This window comes from Tenrec ecaudatus, chromosome 17 (assembly GCF_050624435.1).
Source record: "Tenrec ecaudatus isolate mTenEca1 chromosome 17, mTenEca1.hap1, whole genome shotgun sequence".
NCBI classification, from domain to species: Eukaryota; Metazoa; Chordata; class Mammalia; order Afrosoricida; family Tenrecidae; genus Tenrec; species Tenrec ecaudatus.
This window is the reverse complement of record NC_134546.1, coordinates 59,141,806-59,161,329: the sequence shown is the minus strand read 5'-3', so window position 1 is coordinate 59,161,329 and position 19,524 is coordinate 59,141,806. Positions and strand designations below refer to the sequence as shown.

Genomic DNA, 19,524 nt, shown 5'->3' with positions numbered 1-19,524 from the left:
TTGCTGGATCCGAAAGTGGGCTCAGCTTTTAACTTCAAACCAATGAAGAGGCCTGGTGAGGCAGGGGGCTGGCACCGGACTGCCAGACAAAAGGCCAGCGGTTCGAACCCACCAGTCTTTCTGCAAGGGAAACACGTGCCATCAGTTGCCCTGAAGATTACAGCCTTGGAAACCACCTGGGGGAAGTCCTGTTTTGTCTTATGAAGTCACTAGGAGCCAGAAATCGACTTGACTGCAGCAGAATTACTACAAAATGATACCAATGTACTCTCCAACCAACATCCACTTCCTGCATTACTCAGGCCAACAGGTTGACTATTTGCCAGCCCCACAGGTGAAAAAGGACCTGCTTGCTTGCTCATCACTGGTGAGGCTGAGCAAGATGACTTCAGCCCACAGCCGCCCTACATAGGGTTTCTGAGCCTGTAAATTTTCACTATAGCAGACAGCCTCATATTTCTCCCATGGATCAGCCAGTGGGTTTGAACCACTGACCCTGGGGTTACTAGTCCAATCTTAGGGTTTTCAAAGCTATGACCTTTGGGAAGCAGATCACCTTTCCAACTTTACTGGGCTCCCTTCGCATGCACCTTGAGCCATGTATATTTAGAAAGAAACATTTTAAACTTTAAGAGAGATGACTAGATGTCGATGAAAGGAAAGATGTCAATATGGTGAGCTTATAAACATCCTTTCTACCCACCTACCCACCCCCTTTTTTGGCTTGAGCATTTGAAATTTTTTTTTTTTTTATGAATAGAAGTTTTGCTTCTAAAATCCCCTTCTTTAAGAGGAGGATGCTTAAATTTCAAACACTAGCCACTGTGACCAAACTGAATTTCTCAGTTACCTTTCTGATGTCAGAGGGCAAGAGTACTTCGGACGCCTCTGGCTCCTGTTAGGTTTCACCAGGCAACAGTGGAGTGGCTTGTTAGTGTGCACTCCCTCCAGTGGCCAATGCCAGGCCCCAGGGAGGCCCTGCGGTCTCATGAAGATCTCTGCTTTCATACTGCTTCCCCTCCTCCACTCCCCATAGGCGTCTGTGTGAGGCACATGAGTAAGCACAGGACTAGGAGCTGAAAGGCTGTCACCTGAAGGTGACTTGGAAGAAAGTCCTGGCGATCTGCTGCCAGTGTCACAGCCTTGAGAACCCCATGGCACGGCTCTACCCGGCCCGCCAGGAGCATCCACTCGCAACAACACGCAAGCTCGCCATGCTGGTGTCCGCCACGGTTTCTCTAAAGGCTACAACAGTCCTCCAAATCCCAGCGCCATTCCATCGACTGATTCCCAACACAGCAGCCATCACACCAGCCATCCTGTCTCATCAGTTCCCGCTCTGATTTCTTCAGAAAAGGCAGGCTTTCTGATGTGAAGATTTTGATGTCATAATATCTTCCTATTTATAATTTTGCCTAGTTGGTTTTTTTAAAAATAAACTTTCTTTGAAGCTTTCTCTCAACCGCTGTCTGTGCCCAACTTGGTTTGGCAGTGTGGCTGTACACTTGGTGTTTTGCCATACTGTAAGAATTTCTACTAAGCCCACATGGAAGAAGCACACCAGCCTGCGTGATCACGAGGTGCCGAAGGGATCGGTTATCAGGCATCAAAGAACAAAAATTCATCATTGTGTGTTCACCTCCATGATCCGATTGCTGAAGACAAATGGGTGCATAAGCAAATGTGGTGAAGAAACCAGATGGTGGCCAGCTATCAAAAGATATAGCATCTAGGGTCTTCAAGGCCTGAAGGTAAACAAGCAGCCATCTAGCTCAGAAGCAACAAAACCCACATGGAAGAAGCACACCAGCCTGTGTCTAAGGGTCTAAGGGATCATGTATCAGGGCATCATCAGAACAAAAAATCTTACCATAGTGAATGAGGGGGTTGGGAGTGTGAAGTGGAGACCCAAGGCCCATTTGTAGGCCACTGGACACCCCATTGCAGAAGGGTCTTGGGGAGGGGACAAGCCAGTCAGGGTGTGATGTAGCAATGATGAAACATACAATTTGCCTCTAGTTCTTTAATGCCTCCCCCCCCCCCCACCACTATCATGATCCCAATTCTACCTTACAAATCTGGCTAGACCAGAGGATGTACACTGGTACAGATAGAAACTGGAAACAGGGAATCCAGGGCAAGATAATCCCTTCAGGACCAGTGGTGAGAGTGGTGATACCGGGAGGGTGGATTGGAAAGGGGCAAGCGATTACAAGGATCTACATATACCCTCCTCCCTGGGGGACAGACAACAGAAAAGTAGGTGAAGGGAAACGTCAGACAGTGCAAGATATGACAAAATAATAATTTATAAATTATCGAGGGTTTATGAAGGAGGGGGGAGCAGGGAGGGATGGGAAAAAATGAGGAGCTGATGCCAGGGGCTTGGGTGGAGAGCGGATGTTTTGAGAATGATGAGGGCAACAAATGTACAAATGCGCTTTACACAATTGATGTATGTCTGGATTGTGATAACAGTTGTATGAGTCCCTAATAAAATGATTTTTTTTAAAAAGAACTTCTACTATGTCATGCCGACTGCTGCAGCATCTGACCCTCTGGTGCATCTTGCTGAAAAATCTATTCCGAGACTTCTGCAGGAGGAAGCCAGAGAGGATCATAGTAACCTCCTCTGCGTATGATGATTTTTAGTGTGAGTGTGTGTCTATTTCTGGTAATAGCTTTCTAACGCACACCCCTGTAGAAGGGGCTTCTCAAGATCCCCACAGAACTGACACTTCCCTCAATTATTACAAGTCCATGCGCATCCTCCTTGTCAGCTTTGGACTTTCAAAGTGCCCTATGTCATCTCACGGACAGAGTCCCGAGTCACCAGGCAACATCAGAAGTCCTCTCTGTCCCCCTCTCGGCTGACAGCCCTGGTGGAAGTCGGGGTGCCGGGCCCTCGGGCAGCGCGTGCTGCCATCAAGCCATCTGCAGTCTGAGTGACAAGCAGATGGAGACAGCACTGGGTGTGTGCCGCTGCCTTGCTGCAGAGCTTTGTGAATTTCTCGGGGAGCTACGCCATCGCGGTGGGAAGGAGTGAAGTTATTTTTAAGTAAGCATATGGGGTACAGTTACTTTAAATATCCATTGGTCTCACATACATTTACTAGGGGGTGGATTGCTAGAATGGTTCTTTCCGCAAGAGGACCCGATCTTTACCTGTGCAGCGCTAAGAAGGTGCGTCCGGTAGATGGCAATCACTTCTTGGTGCTGCCTGTCAGCATCCTGGAAATGAGAAAGGCGAGGCAGGTCAGAACACCAGCACGCTCACCACAACATGAGGAGGCTGAGACGGTGCCATCCCAGCACTGTCACCCAAGGACTCTCACAGCCAACCACTGGGCCCCACCACGAGCAGATTTCCCTCAGACGGCAAGGGAACCCAATTTTTCCAGTGGCTGCACGGGGCCTCCATGGTAAAGCCAATATAATCTGCTCTCCGCACCATGAGATTAGTGCCTCAGGGTTTCATCCAACGGTGAATGCCTGGCACAAGCCCTTCCAAATTTCACTGGGAATGTCACACATGTCCTATTTTATTTCCTCATCGGTAGATTTGACTCCCTCCTATGCTCCCCCGGGAGTCACTCTGGCTCAGAAACCTTGAGCTCCAGGAGTGGCCATCTGATCTGCCTTTTCCTGATGTGGGCCTGCCACAAGCTCACCTCTGGGCGCCCCCTGCAGTGCTGTCTTGTGCCTGGAAGAGCCGATGTTTTCTTTCCGCCACATGTCGGTGGCACTATGGGTTCGCCACCGGGCCACTAGCCGCAAGGTCGGTGCTTCCGACCCACCAACTGCTCTGTGAGAACAATGAGGCGGTCGACGCCCAGACGATGCCCAGTCCTGGAACTGCTACCTCGGGTCGCTATGAGTTGGCATCAACTCGGTGGCAGCGGCTTTGGTTTCACCATATCATCTTCTATCTTGCAAGTTCAGGTTAGATACTCTATTCCTTCTGAGATAAGCTCCCAATATCTGAGGCCCTTCTCCTCCTGGGATCGCATAGCCCTTACGACGACCTGGTCCTACGATCTTGATTCTGCCCGACATCTGTCCTCTCTCCGTACTTTTCAGAGATCCGATTTGGCCTCTCTCACCACCTCCAACTCCTGGGGGCGAAGCACTGTACCCTCTACTTAACCCTGTCACGCTTCGCCCGGGGTCACAAACGTAGATATTTTTAAGTCGGCATTCCTAAATATCAACGGGATATCACACCCTTGGGGTAAAATCCAAATCAGCAAGCTGTCCCCATTCATCTGCAGCCTAGCAGGGCTAAAAACGGAATTATTTTAACAAGTAACTTTCTTCTGTTCGAAAATCAATTCTTACAGCATAGAAAAACACTAGCCACAATGTACTTGTGCTTGAAGCTAAATTTTACTCAGCACATGAAGGCATCCTTTAACAGAAACAGCGCACAAACAAACGCACCATCAGTTCTGACTACCCTGCTGGACAGATGAGGAAGCCGAGGCCCCCAAGTGAAGGGCCGAGCGCTGCCTGTCACTGTCGGTGCTCGGTCAGGCTCGGTACTGACCTCTGAATCCACAGGCTGGCCCTGGACACCACACGTCCAAGGGCAAAGGGCGTTCAGATCACAGAAATGCCTAGTTTTATTCACTAGAGAAACAAACTTCTCCGAAAGCTCCCTTTGTTTAGTGGACCAGTATTGGAGAAGGTGCTGCAGTGGGAAGACGAACCCGGTCCAGGTGTGACTCCCATCCCGAAGATCCCAGACACCGGTATTTGAATGTTGTTGTTTTTTAAGAAGAACAAAACAGAACAGGGAAAGGCTGAAGATCAGGAAATGGGATGAACTTAGACTGGGATGAAGAAAAGAGGACTCAGAGAGACCTTATTACAGGAGAGTAGACCCGCCCTCAGGCTCTGCTGGGCTGTACTCTCCAGGAAGACAGCTGTCACCTCTCCTTCCAAGCAGCTTGTGCGTTCCAGCCAGTAACCTTGCAGTGAGCAGCTGAGTGCTTAATCAATGCACCACCAGGACTTTTGGCATTCAGGGTGTATCTGTGGCCAGGAGCTTCTCGTGGCAGCTACTGCGTCAACCCGTTTCTTTGAGGGCCCTTTGCTGGACATCAGTTTCTCCCGATAACGAGTCCAAAGGACGTGAGACAGTCTTGCCATTCTCACCTCTACGGAGCATTCTGACTGTCCTTCGTCCAAGACAGATTTGCTGGTTCTTCGAGCAGTTCACGATGCCCTCGGTATTCCTGTCCACCTGTCACTTGCATAGGAAGTGACTGAAAACGCCATGGTGTTGGTCAGGCACAGCTTGGTACGCAAAGTGACTTTTTTTGCTCTTTAACATTTTAAAAGGCCTCATGCAGGTGATCTGCCCAATGCAATGCATCATTTGAATTTCTGACTGCTGCTTCCATGAGCACTGGGTATAAATCCCAGTAAAATGAAATACCTGACAACTTCCATCTTTTCTCTGCCTATCGGATTTATCGGTCAGCGGTGGGGATTTCTGTTGTCTTTTCTGAAATGCACTTGTATGTCACAAAAGAACCCACGCCCATTCCAACTGATGCCTCTTCTTTTCACAGGCGCTCAGGCCGGCTTGGGCCTGATGGGCAAGTAGTGGGGAGGGGTTCTAAGGCTATGCCCCTTTTCTCTTAAAATTGTTATAGATATATATCTCCTTTTAGGTGCAATCATTAACAAAGAAAACCATAGTCCCTGTGGCTGCCCTTGCTGCCACCACGGCCGTAACGGTGCCCAGGCCGCCACACTGTAGAGGAGGCCCTTCTTATTTATTTGTCCATTTCTCACTCTGCCTCCACAGGTCCCTGTCCCTCCCCTCTCACCCGCACACCTGCCCCATCCCTGCCCTCATTCTTGTCTCTAAAGTCTGATCTTTTGGCGTGAAAACGATTTTTCTTTTTATTACCCATTATAATAATGGCGTCGTAAAATATTCATCTTTATGAGATCGAGTAACTTTGCTAAGCATAATGTTCTCTAATCTCATCCATTTCTTAAGGTGCTTGACAAGACTCGTCACTATTTTCAAAGACGCATCGTATTCCACTGTATGAACGCAGGCAGTTTGTTTATTCACTCCTCTATGGTAGGAATGTTTTGTTTTTTCCATCTTTTTGCTGTTATAGAAATTGCTGCAATAAACATAGGTGTGTATAGGTCTGCTCATGTTTTGCTCTTCATTTCTTTAGGATGTAATATATCACGTAGAGAGATCGATAATGCGCTGTTGGTATTTGCATTTGCTTAAGGAAGTTTTCCACAGTGGTTGCACAATTCTACAATCCCACCAGCAATATGTGCGCACTCCAATCTCTCCACACCCACTCCAGTGTTTTAATTTGCATTTCTCTTATTGCTAATAAACGCAAACATTTCTCCTTAGCACTGTTGACTGCCTAGTTGTCATCTTTAGTAAGTTGTCTATTCATGTCTTAGGTCCACTGGATTGTGTCTTTCTTTATAAGGTACTGTAGTTTTCTATAGTTTTAAAATCAGTTCTTTATCTGATATATCATTGCTGGGTCTCTATTGCCAATCAGTGGGCTCTTGGGTTCCCTACACTGCGTTGTGACCCACCCCGAAGGCTGCAGACGTTCATCTTCATCAGCAAGCGCTTCACGTCTTCCTGACGCTCAGCAAGGAAGGCTGTGTCATCTGCGTATTGAAAACTGCTAGGAAACCTTCCCCCAATCCCGGTGCTTCATCCTTTTTTATATAGTCCAGCTTCTTGGATGATTTGCTCAGCATCCAGATCAAGTAAGCATGGTGAGAGGATACAACCCTGACACACACCTTTCCTGATTCTCAACCTTGCCTTGTTCAAATGATTGCCCCCTTGGTCTCTGTGCAGGTTCCGCCATAAACATAACGAAGTGTTCTGAAACTATGCATGGTGAGTGATGATCCATCCACACAGCTGAGTGGCTTTGCAGAGTCCACAAAGAACAATTAAGGATCTTTCTGGGATTCTCTGCTTCTAGCCACATCTATGTCCTCTGCTGAATCCAGCTGGAATTTCTAGCAGCCCCTGCGAATGTACTGCTACCGCTGTTGCTGAATCTTCAGCAAAATTTCACTTGCACGCGATATTCGTGAGACTGTTTGATATTTGGTTGGGTCACCTCTCTTTGGAATGAGCACAAGTATGAATCTCTTCCAAGTGGTTGGCCAGTAGCTGTCTTCCAGAGTTCTTGGCTTCACCGGCTTGTTGAAACAGTCTGATTGGCAGTCTGTCAATTCCTGGAACCTATTTTTGTCCCGTGTCTTCAGTATAGCTTGGATTTCTTCCTTCAGGACTATTAGTTCTTGATCCTGAGCGACCCCTTGAAATGGTTGGGCACTGACCCCCGGTGCGGTGCAGTGACTTTCTGTATTCTGTCCATCCTCTTTTGATGCCTCTGACATATTTCAATATTTTGCCCAAAGGACCTATCTTGAAGTACAATGCTATCTGTGATGGGATAATATCTATCTACCTAAAGGGAAGTCTAATTAATACAATAATTCAAATGTACACACCAACTAATTAGGCTAGCCATGAGGAAATTGATGAATCCTACCAATTTCTTCAGTCTGAATCTGATCACACATGCAACCAAGGTGCACTGACAATCACTGACTGACTGGCATACAGCTGACACCAGACGAATGACATTACTCTACCACTACTCTGAGCGCTTTCCGGACGCAGGCACAGGTCAAATCCACGTGTAATAAGCTTTCACGGAGGGAACCACACAGAGAAGGGAACTGGTGACTTACAGCCAGCTGCTGCTGCAGGCATTTCACTTGGTGCTGCAGAGCCTCAATCAGTTGACTCGGTCTCTTGGCGGGACTCCCACTCAGGTAGGTGAGTTGTGAAATGCCGTTGAGGGCCTGTTTGAGTCTTTCCACATCATTCAGCAGCTCCGTTATCTTATTTAAAAAAAAAAAGAAGAAGAAAAAAATCAGAGAAACACATTATTTACTTCTGCGTTTATATGGAACATCTCTACAGAGAAGTCCTTTTCATGGGCCAGAAACTGAGCTATGCATAATCTCAAGATGGCTACAGTGATACATACAACATACACCTCAGCATCTGTCAATCCCTTATAAAGGTATTCCCGCATTAAGAATAAGTATCATTTATGCCCTAAGATTTAAATCTGGCAAGAGTCTTCTTGATTTCGGGGAGACCGTACGTGCCTATGAGGTATATCAACTATCTTCTACATCAGGGCTGGGGCACAGGAGAGTGCACGCACCGTCACGCTTGAAAAGACCTTGGACGGTGTGCGTGCCGCGTCAGCTTCCGTGCTCTGTTCCTTTAAACCTAAGTGCTGCTTTAAACGACCTCGTCTGAAGAGAAATCAGAGAGGCTCTTTCGAGTTGTGGGAGAAGCAGAAGCGTTGAGCGCGCACCAATCTGACATTAGTTGTGCGAATGGGGCTAACGGCTTGGCTTTCTTCAGCCTTTGTTCATGAGTGGAAAGGGCACAACTTTTCCAGTGAAGGTTATCATAGTGCAGGCTCAGTCAACCACAATGGTTGTAAGTAGATATTGTCGTTGGTAGCTCTTGTTATGGTTAGTCGATTCTGATGCTTGGGGATAAGCGTAGAGTCCTGAACTGCTGCACGGTATTTTTAGGTTGTGATTGTTCAGAAGCAGAATGCCAGGTGTCTCTGCCAGAGCCTTTTGGGGAGATTTGAACCACTGACCTTGGAGGTAGTAGCTGAGCAGTCAATCACGGGTACCACCCCGGAACTCCGAGTAGGTAAGAGTATCTAGCTGTTATCATCCGACACTATCCTCTCCACAACCACCTTCCACACAAGCTAAGCACAGTTACATTCTGGGACATAGGACAAGTCAGACTTTGCACCCTCCACGAAGAAGCGCCGAGGATGGGGCTGGCTCTATTCATCACCGTGTCATCTACCTGCCTTATAGGACACATTTAATAATTACGCAACAACAATTTGTACGCTCTTTCATAGTATACACTTTCTATAACTACATGTAAATACTGCAACTATGAAAAACATTGTTGATGCTGCACCAATTCTCTGCTGTAAAGTCGCTTGGGCACTGAGTTTCTGCTGATGGTGGTGGAGTCATGGGGAGCAGACGGTGGTGATGGCTACACAGTATGGTGGATGGAACCAATGCTCCTGAATCGCCTGTGTGCACAGTGTTGAACTGCTTTGTTGTATTTATATAGGTAGAGTGTTGCCACAATAAAAACAATTATTAAAAAAAACAGCTGGGCAAGTAGATCACAGAGATCTAACAGAGTGACACCAATGTTTTCTGTAGATGGCAAAGTCCAAAGTGAGCCACTCATTACATACTTTAGAAGGGGAGCCACTTGCTGTACTTCTCCCATTCATTTAGAAAGCAAGAGAAAGCTTGAGCCTCTCCATCTTTCCTGAATCCGACTGTGCCCGCAGAGGGGGCAGACAAAAGAACATCACTGATTGTGGTATGTGTAAGTTTACAATTATTGTTGTGCACCAGTATCCAAACGGGAAAGGCGGCATTTGGTGGTTTCTGCTAGTACTTTTGAAAACTGCAGTACCGTGGGAAAAGAGCCAAGCCCTGGAGTCAATGCCATCTCCGAGACCATACGGGACGGAGGACTGCCTCATGGTGGTGACAAGGCTATCATCTCTACAGAAGCCAACGGTCACGCCTCCCTCTCACAAAGGGACGGGTGGTTTGGAACCTTTGGGTTAGCTATCCAGCACATCAACAGTGAGTGCTGCCAGGTGCCTTAATATTCTAACAGAGTCCTTTTGCCCTTCTACCGGGCCGTTTGGCTTTGGGTTTCCCAACCCCTGGCCAAGCAGACTACAAAGGTACCTTACCTTATTATCTTTCGCTTCGATCTGTTTCGCGGACTCCTGTATCCTCCTCTGTAACTCTGTGATCGTGGTCAGGGACTTATCGCATCGCTCTTTCTGGTCTTTGATTTCTTGCTCGATGCTAAAACGGCGCGGTTCCTTCTCTTTGGCAGGGGCGTCCCTCTTGGCGTGCAGAACCTCCTCGCACGCGTCCTCGTACTTCCGAGTCAGCGTGGCCAGTTTTTCATTTAAGTTGGAAATCTGCGTCTCCAGGTCGCTTTTCATGGCTTTGAATTTGCACACATCAACCACCTCTCTGGCCTCGAGCTTCTGGAGTGCTTGCTTGGTGCTGCGAACCTCCGACTGGAGTCGGGAGACCTCTGAGCTCCTGTGCTGGCTCTCCGCTTCCTTGTCTTTCAGCCCGGCTCTCAGCAGCGCCGCTTCTTTCTCCAGGGCCTCCTTCATCTGCACATGCTCCCCCAGGGGCACGGAGGAGTTCTTTTGGTTCTGCAACCTCTGCTGCAGCTGAGCCACCGTCTGCTGCTCCGCCTCGTGACACCTTTGCTTCGTCTTCAGCTCCGCCTGTAGCTGCTCAATGGTGCCTTGCAGAGAGCTCTTCAGCGCCTCCACCTGCTCCAGGGGGACAGGCTGCTTCTGCAAAAGCGTTTGTGCTGCGAGGACCTCGGCAGCCCGTTGGGCCTTTTCTTGGGCGAGCTGCTCTTTCTGCTGCCTCACCTCTGCGTGCTTCCGTGCCAGGTCCTGCAGCTCTCTGTCCAGGTCATCGGCTCTCCTGCCGGACGTTCGCGCCACTTCCTGAGCATTCTCCAGGAGAACGGCCTTCTCCTTCAGGTCTTTCTGCAAGGAGAGGATCTCCTTCTGCAGCCTGGCAATCTCTTGCTTGCTGCTCTTGGCCTCTTCTTCCTGGACACTCTCCCTCCGGGTCTGCTCCGACAGCCGCTCCTTCAGCTCCCTCTCCACGGCCTTCCGCCGCCGCTCGCTCTCTTCAAGGCTGGCCATCGGAGCGTACTGTTGCTTAATGCACTCCTGGATGGTGTCCAGTTCCTTCCTCTGGGCTCCGATTTCCGCGTGCAGCCTCGCGATCTCTTCCTGGCCCGCCCGGGAGTTGGCCAGCAGCTTCTCCTCGTGCGCTTGCAGGCTGATGTGCTCGGTGCGCATCCGGAGCTGCGTGCTCTCCAGATCGCGCCTCAGCGCCTCGTTCTCGCGCGTGACCTTCAGCAAGTCCTGCGCCTTGTCTTCCAGTCTCTTCTTGGCGTCTGACAACTCGCGGTTCGTCTTGTCCAGCGTGCTGCTCAGGGCGGTTTTCACCTCCTCGTGGGTTTTCACTGGCACGTACTGATGGCTGAGGGTCTTCTTCAAGTTTGCGTTCTCGGACACGAGCGCGTGCACTTGGTCTCGGTCTTCACCGCATTTCTTGTTGAGCCCCGAAAGCTGTTTCTCCAGTTGGGCGACGGTGGATTTCAGCGCCGCCGTCTCCTTTTCATGTTTCTCAGGAGGAATGCACGCGGACTCCAGGCGGCCGACGTGCTTAGTGAGGCGGTGGTTCTCCACCTGCAACTGCTCCGCCTCCAGCTTCTTGTCGGAATACTGCTGTGTCATCTCCGAAAGCCTTTTGTTCAAATCGTCCACGAGGGCGCCGTGCGCCCTCTGCATGTCCTCACTTGCTTTTAAGGGCACATAGTGGCTTTTCATTTCCAGGGTTAAGTTGTGCACTTGCTGGGCCAGGAGCTTCTTGTCCAGCAGCGCCTTCTCCATTTCCTTCTGCAGGGCCTGATTGCTCAAGGTCAAGTCGGCGACCCTCTTCCCCAGCTCCTCTGACCTCTGCTCTAGCCTGCTCTTGACCGCCTCGTGCTCCTCGGGCGACACCTGCTGAGCCAGCTGGGCCTTCAGGTGCTCACGCTCTCGCTTCAGCTGCCGCACGTCGCCGCGGGATTTCTCCGAGTCTCTCTCCATCTCGGCGAGTTTCTTGGCTTTCTCGTTCACTTCGTTCGCAAAAACGCTCTTCATGGTTTCGAACCGCTCCGTGGGAACAGAGAGGGCGAGCTGTGCTGCCAGCTCTCTGAGCTGCCCCTCCAGCTCCGTGACCTTGCTGCCTTTCTTCTCTCGCTCCCCTTCAGACAGGCTGTGCTCCTTCTGCAGCCGCCGGTTTTCTTCCCGCAGCTTGCCTTCTGCCCTCTTCGACTCCTCCACCAACATCTCGCTTTGCTTCATTTGGTTCCTTAATTGGCCCACTTCCGCGGACGCGCCTTCGTATTTCGCTTTCATGTCTTTCAGCTGGTCCTTCAGCTCCTCGGCCAGCCTGGCACTGCCCGCCGCCGCCGCCTCCCCTGCCAGGTGCTCCTTGAGGGCGAGGAAATGGGTCTGCATCTGCTTCACTTTGCCCTCGGACTCAAACATTCGCTTCTGCACATCCTTCAAGGCGTCCTCCAGCTGCTGGATCTGCTCGTCCGAGTCCTCCTTGACCCGCTCACACTCCAGCGCCAAGGCCTGGCACTCGGCCGCCTTGTGAGCCAGTTCGTGTTGGAGCTGGAGCCTGTCTTGCTTGGCGGACTCACAGAAGGTTCGCAGGGCGTCCAGCTCCTGCTTTAAGAGCTCACTCTCCGCGCGGGAGGGCTGTGTGGGCTGGGAGAACTCCAGCGGCCTCCACATGGATCTGCTCTGCCCAGGGGCCGGAGGACCCTGAGAAGGGAAGAAGAAATGGGCACAAGTCACAAGAGCCTCGCGGGACGCACCGAGACACACTCATGTTCCAAACCTATGGCAGGTCCCACACACTCTGTAGCTACCGAAGCGTCTGATGCACGTCGCAGAAAGACACAGAATAAAACAGACCGGGCTCCGTTTGCTTTCACATGCTCTAAGTGATGCGATTTTGAGAGTTCTGTTCATTTAAGTCCATTTCTAACAGAACCAAGAAAGGAAGTATCTGTCACCATCGGTCACAATTTCCACCCCAGTCGTAATTCCTACCCACATATGGACATCACATCTTATGAAAGCATGCTGATTATCTGTTGTATGGCACATAGGTACTTAACAGTGTGAATTCTGAAGGAAGCGATTAGAACACTGAGTAAAAGCAAGGCCTGCCATTTTAAACTCCTCACCATCTTCACAGACTAGATCTTTTCACTGCTCTAAAGTGTCGGACTTGTATGGGCACCCTCAGTGTTAACCCCAATGAGATGCGAGTTCACTGATAAAAAACGCCACGACATTAAACACAGCTGGGAGGAGAGGTGTCAACAGAAGCTTACTCAGCTCATACAGGAGACAAGATGTTTTTCGCCCAAGTAGGAAGAGGAGTGAGCAGTTAACTCATGATCTTAGTATATGATTTGGTTAACATTTTTTTCCTGTTAAGTTCCAACAGCAACAAAGAGAAATATGATTAAACTTCTCAGTGAAATGGTTTCCCCAAATCTGAAAGTCCAGTCATAAGAGACAAAGTTGAACTATTGTTGATTTCCCCCCAAATTGCCTGTTTAAGAAGAAGGGTCTTTAGAATGACGAGCTCACCGATAAAGCCACCTGTGCGGTGAGTGCCCGATCGTCCTGCTGAATAAGCACGCTTCCTGTTGTCCCTTAGATCTGAACTGCCTTGCACTGGTTCAAGAGCTATAACACTGGCAGCACATCGATCTTTCCAAGCCTCAGTCTGCTTCTAAATTACCGCTCCTCTTATCAATTGTCTTTACATTAAGACTACCACCATTCGCCAACATAGGATTGTCTTGCTTTCCAGTGCCAACGCTTCTTTTGTTGCAGTCAACTACTGTACAGTTACTACCTGGTCTCTCAATTTTGAATCTTAAGATGTTGCCATCTTGAAGAGCTCTCAGACTGCCATCTGGATTAACTCAACCTTCCTAAAGATGAGGGTATGTAAAAGAGCCCTGAGCAAGTCAACTATTTATCAATTAACAACTAAAGGCAAAGAGCAGGAAAAAAATGGGGAACCAAATCAGCCAATCGCCTACCTTGTGGAGGACTTGTTCATTCTGAGGTGAAGGTCCCAGACTCTGAATACGTAGGTCTTTAAGGCCAGGACAAAGTACATGTCAAAGCCCCAAGCAATTACTTTTCTATTACTCATGCCTGTGTTTCCAGCTATGGGAGAGTATCAAGGGTTAACGGAGTGCCGTCAAGGAAACAACTCAAAGACTACGGAAGAAGCGAAGAGCCAGTCTCTTCTTTAGCCACTGTTCTGATTCAGCAGTCGAGCAGCCGTTATGCTTTGATACGAAAACCTCACTAAATGCATCTGCACTTGATGAATACACAGCGCTGTTTACATCTTCATATTAAGACACACGCTTAGAAAACCTAACTTGAAGGGATTACCTGTGAGTCTGCCACATATACTTGACCTTGTTTCAGCAGCGCGTCTTCTTTACCTGCGTGGACACAAATACATGGCGTTCCACACGGACATCTCTACCCCGATAGGCTACACTTCGCTCTGGTTTATTACCGCTCCGTTAGCACACAGACCAAAGCCAAGGCTGATTTACAGAAGAAAAAGGCTTTGCTCTGTGGCTGTGGGGTGTTGTCCAGTTGATTCCCGCTCCCTGTGGCCCGTATGACAGTGTAGAGCCACCCCAGGGGCTTTTCCAGGCTGGAATCCGTATGGGGACAGATTGCCAGGTTTGTCTGCCACCACTGGGTGGGACTGGACTGCCCATTTTGAGATAGGGAAATGCATCAGGGCACCTTATGCCTGCTGTAAAATACTCGCATTTTTCCTTGTTATTTCGATAAACCTAAGGAATGCATCTCAAATCTACTGGGTATTAGGTGCTGAGTTGTTTTTAAAACTGTCAGACTGCCAGGGTACGTACTTGGCTATTATAGGGAATGTATGTTACAGACAAAGTAAAGCTCGTATTCCTTGTAATGTATAAGCCCCATCTTTCTACTATACTTAGAGGATTAAACAGTGGGAAGGGAAGTAACGATTTTCGGTACCAACTGTTTTAAATTGGAGAACAATACACAAAAATAAAGCTTAATCATGTACAGTTTCTAAATAATTAGTAAATAATTGTTTAAGGAGTCTCTACATTTTAAATGCTCACTTGCATCGAGAATGGTCTCACTCAGAAAATTGTGCTAATAGTTTTTTTACACCCCCCCCCCACACAAAAAACAGGTCCCAGGTATCACAAGATAAATGTCTATGAATACAGGCAAATTTGGTCATTGATAGCATATGCAATATAAAAATAAAGGTTGTTAAGAAAAAAGGAGAGCCTCCTTGATGGCCAGATTAATTTATGTCGGAGGCTACAGTACTCATGTTCACCAGCACCTAGCTCATCGCCCAGGTACAGCCGGCATGTCATCTACAATTAGACAAAATCAAAAACCATGGATGGACATTCTTCTCTGCTAGAACTGGCTGAACCACAATGACCGGTACTTTTATACTTACGGCTACTGAAGTGGCTTCCTGATGCTAAATGATCACTCTGAAATCAGAAGGATAAATGAAGACCCATCAGGGAAGGCTGCTCCGTTGGGCACTTTTGTGTCTATTTTAGCTCTCAAAGATCCAGTCATCAGGAGTGTATCTTTGACCGCCCCTCACTCCTCTGAAGGATTATTCCACTTGAACCCACAAGAGATGATTGGAGAGATCAGTTGGGCATAACTGCTCACTACGCAGTTTAATAAAAGTAACCAAGTGCTTCAAGGAAACACTTTACTGCTCAAACGAATGTGCGCACGCGCACATGCGTGTGTGTGCTTGTGTGTGTGTGTGTGTGTAAAGACCCCCAAAGGAACGGAAATCACTTTGAAAACACAATGTGTGCCGCTCTTTACCGCTCTCAGAAGTCAGCGCCACATTCCCATCAAGGAGTCGTTTGCACTTTACCACTGCTGGGAGTGAGAACCCTCCCACACGACGATGAGACATCAGTACCCGCCCTCCTTCACAATTTCTCAAACAGCCATTGTGCTTTAAGCCAAGGGAGATAAAAAGAAAGGCTCGGTAAAGCCGAAGCAAGGACATATTCAGAGTTATTAATAAATCCATTCATCTATCAGTTAGGCAAGGGAGAAGGAACAGTCGAGAAAAAGTTCAGATTTCTGAATAGACTTGGATTACTCCTTTCCCCAAGTTACGTCCAGGCAACATATGGAACCCCCACATTCTAATATCATACCAGGGGGCTTCGCAAAGTGCGTGGGAACACGTGATGGAAAGTTAGTGGGAGTCTCTGCCGCTTTCTTGACACCTACTTCAAGAGGAAGGAGCTATGCATCTCTCTCGGTTGTGTTTGTATATTTGTGTACATCACACTCTGTTCTTTAACTAAATGACTGCTACCGCCACTGATCCTTCCCGTCCCAAGGGCCTGGGCGATGCCTGTAAACATAGCCACGCTCACCTTTGTTCTCTGCACTATCTACATGGGCTCAAATAGGCACATACATGAGAGGGACTGCCCCACCCAGTCCCCTGGTTAGGAGCACAAGGGAGCCACACTGCCGGGGTCAAGTCCGATCTCTGCCACGATGTGGGAAACACCTGTCTGTCTTTGTTCTGTCTTAAAATACTTCCCTTTGCCTCACTTTCCTCACACATGAAGCGGAGACAATAATAAAACCCACAATATTCGGTTGATGTGTTTATGAAATGCTAGGGGGTTTGTTACTCTTAGTTTCTATATGAAGCTTTAAACAAGCTTCCAGTGTGGAAAAGGTAGAAGCCTCTAGACTCCATTATTCGTTAGCACATAAAATGTCATTTTTTTATAATGCTGGCCCTAGAAGTAGGTCTACAGATGTATAGACATGCATTTGGGTGGGGGAGAGGGGGGGGCTTTATTTAAGAAAATGGATCAGGGCATAACTCATCTGAACCTAAAGTATCACCAATATCCAATGCCAAGTTCACCACATTTTAGCTTCTGTGGACCTGGCTACTCACAGCTCAAATCAGAATAGAGGACGGTTCTGACACCCCCACAAGCTTTGTCACGGCCTCCTTGTCCGCCCTCTCATCGCAGCAGGGCCTCTGTTCGTATCTCTACCGCGGTGGGCTAGTTTTGCCTGTTTGGAGGCAGCGTGGGTTCTGTAGCCAGTTGCTAATCCCAGGTAGAAACCACCAGCCACTCTGTGGGAGAAAAGTGAGGCTTTCTACTCCCATAAAGAGTGACAGCCTTGGAAACCCACAGGGCCAGTTCTACTCTGTCCTACAGGGCCACCAGGAGTCAATCCGAATTGATGGCAGCGAGGGAGAGGCACTGCATAACAACGGACTCCCGACAGCAACTATGCCCTGTTCATTTGCATTTTTAAGTTACTTTACAGAATCGTATATGTTTTTATTTACAACAACAGAATTACTTTTGTTATGCACTTTGGGATTGTGCACCCCAGTGGAGATAAAAGATTCACATTGAATTCACCCACCACCCTTCCAGCAACTTCCTAGTGGTGGCCCACCACCCACTGCCGCTGTGTTGGTTCCGACTCATTCGGACCCGGACCATGCAGAACTGCTTCGTTTCCCCGTGGAGAGGAGCAGCCACTGGGTTTGAATTGCCAACCTTGTGGTTGGGAGCCCATCACTTAAAGCACGGTGTCACCAGCCCTCCCCGCATGGCACGTGTAAAATGTTCACGCCTAGCAACATGACCCTCAGTCCTGAGAGTAACCCAGGTGTAGGAAGGTGAGGGTGGGGTGACGGTGACCCAGGCTTCTGGGTACCAGTAATGTTCTGTTTCTTGCTCTGGGTGGGACTGGAATTATAGAAAGTGACTAGCACAATTAAACGCATATGGCTTAGTTTTTTTTTTTTTAAAAAAGGACATTACGTCTCATTGGGGAGGGGTAAGAAACTAATTGACCTAGCCAAACAGTGAGGATTTCATCTGGGGTTTGTTACCGCGAACCCCTCTGGTCCAGTGAAGCTCCTGGGCACGCCCAGCCCTGCAGTGCCCTGTGCACCCACTCCTATGGTGCTTCCCTCAACACTCTGGTGGCCGGCCGCCCTCACAGGTGCACAGCCATGAAGTGGTACCAAGGGAGAGAGGGACAAAGATAAAGGTGGGGGCCGAGAGCTCTTGTGGAACTAAATGTCAGTCGCATGTGACTACATTTCAATAGTCTCGTTTGCCCTTTCCAACACGTCAGTGGGGGGAAAGTGACCATCACCCCAACTAGGTTGCTCGGGCCATAAGCTCAGACTTCAAATAGAAGACCTGGGGCCACGTTACACAGGAAAGCACCAGCAGTCACCCTCCTCCAGCCCCCAGCCCATGCCCACTGCCCACTCCGAGCTACAGGAAATCACTTAACGACGTTTTCTCTACCTCGAAATATTTAAATCTGTTTTTCAGAGCTTCGATCGTTCTTAAGCTTTCCTCGTGTTGCTTTTCTTTAGTTACCAAGAGCGACTTCAGCTTTTCTTTCTAGAATGGGAAGAAATCACAGCAAAATCAGCCCACTTAAAAATTTGGGTTAGTTGTACATTTTAGAGAATGTGAACTGGAAGTAGTTTAAGGATTAGAATTAACAATGAATTCCCTCGCCTTGTTGGTAGGGTTAACAACGTCTACCAAGAGATCGGTAAAACTACAATATATATAACAGGTCATGAAAATTTTAATGTTTCTGTTGTTTGAAATTGCCTTCTTTTCAGACTAATTCTTGTCATGTTCAGCAGTTCATCTATTTTCATGAAAAGATTCATGGAAAAAGAAATCATTCAAAAGCCTTCGACAACCCCATTGCACTACACTTAGAAAGATCCTTTGCTGCCGTGTAGCTGTCATGTAGAAGGTTTACTTTCCTTAACCAGACACAAAGCACTGCTTTCACCTCGACCCGGATCTGAAAACCTTTGACAAGTCAATGTATAAAACAGAATGAGGATCCTACCTCACTTTCCAGATCATCAGCAACCATGACTTCCTGAATTGAAAAACGAGAAAGGCCTTTTAATTCTGGGAGGTTTATTTGGAAAGGCCCATGCCTGTACAGCTAAGAGCAAAGATGTGAGAAGAAAACGAGGTCTGCGTACTCCCACACCTGCTGGCTGAGTTGTTGGGGCCCTTGTCACCAGCCGGCCTCAGAAGTCCCTCTGCTTCCTCGGGGCACCCGCCCGCCACCCAGTCCCCGCTGTGCCTCTAGACACCCACCACCGACTCGCTCCTCACCGCTTCCCGAGCCCCACATAGAATTCAGGGCTTGCTTCTCGTCACGCCCCTCAAATGCTGACACACCCCTACATCTTGCTGACTAACCTTCTGACTTTAACATGACTACATATGCAGGGGCTCCAAAATGTTCACGGGAAAACTGCATGGAAAGATCACAGAATGTGTCCATGAACTTGTTGAAGGCCCTCACTTGAAACATTGTATTGAACGAGTCATGTAATGTAATGACCCGCGGCGCTACTAACCTTATGTACTGGAAGGGAATGCATACTCTGTCTCTCTAATCCAGGGTTAAGTATACATGATTTTAGAATGGAATCATTAATTTTGTTGTTCAATTGATTGGTCATGAGCCCCCCACCCCCCAATTTGTCTCGGTGTACAAAGTCCTGGTCCCGAGTAAGACAGAGCTTCTCAAAGTGCGATACAACTGCCTGCTCTCACCCAGCTGACCTCCTTCAGCACCCAGGACCACGGGCTGGCCGGGACCCATC

The 19,524-nt window shown here is 48.5% G+C and overlaps 1 protein-coding gene across 1 annotated transcript in view; it reads right to left on the bottom strand.

The window, feature by feature from the left end:
• Nucleotides 1-19,524, bottom strand: part of UACA (uveal autoantigen with coiled-coil domains and ankyrin repeats) — a 101,392-nt gene that overhangs the window by 1,332 nt on the left and 80,536 nt on the right. The window contains exons 12-18 of the mRNA XM_075535987.1: nt 18,750-18,782; nt 18,182-18,280; nt 15,292-15,328; nt 14,202-14,254; nt 9,864-12,536; nt 7,777-7,929; nt 3,166-3,231 (exon numbers count right to left, since the gene is read on the bottom strand). Of these exons, the coding sequence (XP_075392102.1) occupies nt 3,166-3,231; nt 7,777-7,929; nt 9,864-12,536; nt 14,202-14,254; nt 15,292-15,328; nt 18,182-18,280; nt 18,750-18,782 (3,114 nt within the window). The remainder of the gene's footprint in view (nt 1-3,165; nt 3,232-7,776; nt 7,930-9,863; nt 12,537-14,201; nt 14,255-15,291; nt 15,329-18,181; nt 18,281-18,749; nt 18,783-19,524) is intronic.